The 4,725-nt window shown below is 42.3% G+C and overlaps 1 protein-coding gene across 1 annotated transcript in view; it reads right to left on the reverse strand.

Annotated features, from left to right (window-relative positions):
* The window catches only part of LOC107647846 (xyloglucan galactosyltransferase MUR3), a gene marked incomplete in the record, with an annotated part of 2,528 nt that extends 2,060 nt beyond the window's left edge, over positions 1 to 468 (reverse strand). Inside the window, 1 exon segment of the mRNA XM_021104282.1 lies at positions 11 to 468. Within this exon segment, the coding sequence (XP_020959941.1) occupies positions 11 to 141 (131 nt within the window).

Consider the following 4,725-nt stretch of genomic DNA (forward strand, 5'->3'; position numbering starts at 1 on the left):
TACGACGAAGTGGAAGTAGAGGAGGAGGAGCCAGAAGAAAGCGGAGAGAGCGGCGAGGAAGCAGATTCGAGAATTTTGATTCTTGGGCGCAGACTTCTCCATCTGATCGGAGAGAACGCCCGTAACGGGGCGCCGTCTCATCTCATTCCGTTTCGGATCGATCCATCGATGGATTTAGGGACCAAAGAGAATCCGTAAACCCTAGAAATGATGATTATGACGGAGATTGGGGATCGATATGAGGTCCGCGTGATGCGAAAATGGGGTAATTTGGGAAGAAATGGGGGAATTTGGAGGGTTTTGAAGAAAATGAGCACGAATCGCGAGGACCAATGAATGCTTCAAGATTTAAGAATTCGAGGTTAGATCAGCTGCAAGTATTGTATTGTAAAATAGTAATGTAGAGAGTAAGAAGAGGAAGAATGAGGGAGGTGATGAAATGAATGGGAATGGGAATGAGTGTGAGAGGAGACGGAGGTGCACGTTAGCAACGTGGCGCTGGCGACTGTCCTATGTCGGTGTCCTCTCATGTTCTGACACCTGGCATTGTTTCGTGTGTTACTTGTCGGTTTTACCATAGGGTTCTCTTTTTTGGAGGGGAAATGTGGGTAATCGCTCATTTACGACTGACATCTTAACATCACTGTGGTGTGTGTGATACTGTGTTACTGTGATAATGTGATTAGTGAATATATACGATGGAAAACAGACACATAAACAAGTGTATCAAAAGAGGATAAATAAATTTTTAATCTTTTGTTTTGTGGACATATTTTTGTCTTTGATTAATTAAAAATGTTTTTATTTTTTTAAAATTTAAACATATAAATTTTTCTGTTTAAATGAATTATTATTCTTTTTTATTCAACCAGTCATTCATTTGGACTTTGCTATTTTGATTCTTAGTTGATTTGTTTTTAGCATTCGTTCCTTTTTCATGTTACAAAATAGGGTTAAGTATGATTTTGGTCTTCAACGTAGAGGCTGAAAATTGATTTCATCTTCGACTTTTTTTTTGCTACAAAATGGTCTCCAAAATTTCAGTTTGTTTTAAATCATCTTTCGGACAAAAATATTCCTCCCTCTCCTATTCTTTCCCTTCTTCCCCAAAATCATGCAGAAGCACCAGCAGAAGCACCAGTAGAAGCACAAGCAGAAACAGAACTAGAAGTAACAATAACAATTAATCAAACAGAAGCAGCAGCATGACAACAACAACAACAACAACAATGAATCACCAATGAATCAACAATGGAATCAAGTAGAAACAGAAGAAGCAGGAGTAGAAACAGAAACAGAACAACAACAACAATAACAATGAAATAATATAATCAATCAGAAGCAGAATCAACCAGAAATAACAATAATAAAAAATCAACAATATAATAGAAGCAGAATGAAGAAGAATAAGAAGAAGCAGAATCCGGCGAGCCACCCGAACGACGACGAGCAACGGCCATCGAGTACCTCCGTCGAGCCCAGAGGAGCAACGGCAAGATCCAACCACCGAACAATGACGAGCAACGACGGCCCTGACATTTGAAGGCAGAACTACGACTGATTCTGGTGCTGTTGAACGGCGGCGGCAACGAAGAGCAGCGGTGGCGGCGGCGACGGCGAGGACCCTTCCCCCTCTTCTTCCCGAACCCCCTCCCCCCCCCCCCTTCTCCCTTCGCATAACCCCTTCCCCCTTTCCCCTTTACTTTACGCATAACCCCTCCCCTCTTCTTCCTTAATACCCCTCCCTCCCCCTCCCCCCCGGTTTCTAAATGGAGAAGAAAGGGTCGACTGTGTCATGAGATTGATTATGTTCACATTTCTAATTCGGATCTGTGGATCTTGGACCTTTGGTCATCTGGACAGTGAAACCTTGAGAATATCTATTCTCCTCTGAATCAGTCTCTGCAGAGCAACATTAACTCTTACAACCCGGATGTTAAAGCTGGTTCAGAGGTCGGTTGGTGTTGGACTGGTGTGGCTTCAAAGGTTTATGACGCTCATAAAGGTTATTTGTGGCTCAATAAGAAGATGTTTAGTTGGGAAGACGGGGAGAATTGGCTTTGGCTTTGGCGTCAACATGTTCCGGAAAAACACAAATTCTTAGCCTGGCTATATCTTCGGAAGGCTCTTCCTACAGCTGCATTTCATTTTAAGAGGGGCATCTCGCACATGGATAGCTGTCCACGATGTTTCTCAGGTCAGGAATCGATTTTACATTGCAGTCGGGATTGTCTAAAAGCCCAACTAGTTTGGCAAGCTTTGGGGATCTACGGTCAACCACTGGATTTGATGAGTTAGTTCTTACATAATAGCAAACAGCGCCCCTTTAGATTCTTTTCTGGTCTCTGGTAGATTTGGCATTCGAGGAATAACGAGATCTTTCATCCCTACGAGCCTTGGACCACGGACAAGGTGACTGGTATGGCTTTGTCCTTGGAAAAGGAGCTCCTGAATATTTTTGAGTTGCAACGACTGTCTATCCCCTCAACCATTAGTGTCTCTTGGATTTCCCCCTTGATGGGTACATTTAAGATTAATTGTGATGCTAGCTATCCTAGCAATGGTGCTCGGGTTGGTTTTGCCTGTGTTAGCAGAGATTGGAAAGGAAGGTGGCAACGAGGCTGTCTGGGAATAATTGAGAGTCATAGTATTCTGTAATGAGAGTTGTTTGCTATTCGGAGACGCTTTCTTTTAGCCTAAGACTCAGGGCAAAGAGATATTATATGTGAGAGAGACTGTGTTGAGGCCTTTACTATTGTCAATAATTTACAGAATTGCTCTGATTTTATTGATCCTTTGGTATTAAAGATCCGAGATATCATATCTTGGAAATGGCATGTTGATCTCCAGTTGATCTTGAGAAATGCAAACACAGTAGCAAACATCATGGCAAAGACAGCAATGATGACCCTTTCTTCCCAAGTGGAGCTTCCGTTGCCTTGGAAGGAGTTTGAGAGTAGTATTCAGCAGAACTGTAATACCCTCACTATCAGAATATCGTGCTTCCGACTGCGCCACTCTAATAGAAAGAAGAATTACGACGACTTCATATACTTAATAATTAAATAGGAGCCTTTGACTTGAAATCGTATCGCTTTTTTTTTTTTTTAATAAAAACGGAAATACTTTTTAATTGAAAATAAACATGCATGTACATATATATAAAACTTCTTACTCAAACAACTTACAAATATTATATACATACGTGTATGTTATTACAGTCACGATTCCTGTCCCTCTTACAAGAATATAATAATAAAGGCGAGGGAAAGTCTATAACATATGTATACAAACAAAAACAACATATTTAGGAACTTAACAAAAATTTCGCAAGCTTCCTCGTCTGTCCTGAAAAGATAAAACTGTAGGGGGGTGAGAACCAAACCACACGGTCTCACCACGGAGTTTTAGAATTGTCATAAGAAGATATTTAACAGAAAACTAACAGCGAGTGTCCGAAATAAAATATACTTACGGTAACAGCAGAATGGAGCAACCGCAATCCCGAACTGACCCGGCAGCAGCTCTGATAGCGGCTAGAAGCTCCGGTGGTTCAACGGCAACCTTAAGTTTGACGCACAAACACCAGAACTCAACCCTACGTAACCAACATCTCAGAATCTCTAACAGGCTATAACTAAATACTGATTTCAAAGGTTTCGGAATGAAACACTTACCGAGAAGACAAGGGTTCCACCGGCGGTGACGGAGAAATGGCTTGGCAGTGGCATGTAAGGCACCGCGGCAACTGGTAGCAACGAACAGCGGATCTGACGGCAATGAGAAGGCAGCGCGAGCTCCCTTTCTTTCTCTCGTTGCGGGTCTGTTTCTCGATGGCGGCTCAATCGTGGATTAGCGGTTCTGTGGTGACGGTGTGGCAGGATGTGACGGCGGCCTCCCTCCAGCGGTGGCAACAGGAGGCGAACGGCGACGGTGCTGGTGCGGACCCTCGACGGCAGCAGCTTGGCGGCAAGCTGACGCGGTCTCCCTCTATATTCTGCCCTTGCTCGTGTCTTCCTAACTCTTTGGCACCGCTATTCCTCAACTGGCCCTTCGACGGTGATGGCGACGCAGCTTTAACGGCAGCGATGCCTCTCTTTCTCCGACACAGCTGGACGGCAACACGGCGGCGCGATGAGCAGCAGCAACGGCGAGGGACAACTCTCCTTCCTCTTCTTCCTTTTTTCTTCCCGTTCCCTTCTTCCCTTTCTTTCTTTCTTCCCTTGTTCTTCTTCTTCTCTGTTTTTTCCCATCCCCCTCCTTTTCCTGATTTCTTTTTCTTTCTTGTGGGTGTGTGTGTGTGTGTGTGTGTGTATATGGGAAGGGGATGGCGGTGGGTGAATGGCAGTGAGATAGTTCAATAATTATAAAATTAAATAAATTTTTTTAATTTAATTATCTAAACTTGATTTAATTACTTTTAATAAAGTAATTTTTAAAAATAAAATATTTATTGAATAATTAATTTGAAATTAGCTTATCATAAGATTTTTTAAAAGTTCTGGGTCTTAGATCCTACCCACTTTATAAAAATTTTTGTCCTCGAAAATTACTTAGATATAAAAAGTCTCATGGTTTCAACTTGTTGTGAAACAGAGTAAAAAAAGCATAACGAGGTACAAAAATCTCAAGATAAGCTCAATGAGTTCGTGTTAAGATAATATGGGTGGCGTTCACTTGCCCTTATTCTCTTGACAAATCAAAAACTTCACTACACTCCAACTC

This window comes from Arachis ipaensis, chromosome B06 (assembly GCF_000816755.2).
Source record: "Arachis ipaensis cultivar K30076 chromosome B06, Araip1.1, whole genome shotgun sequence".
NCBI lineage: Eukaryota > Viridiplantae > Streptophyta > Magnoliopsida > Fabales > Fabaceae > Arachis > Arachis ipaensis.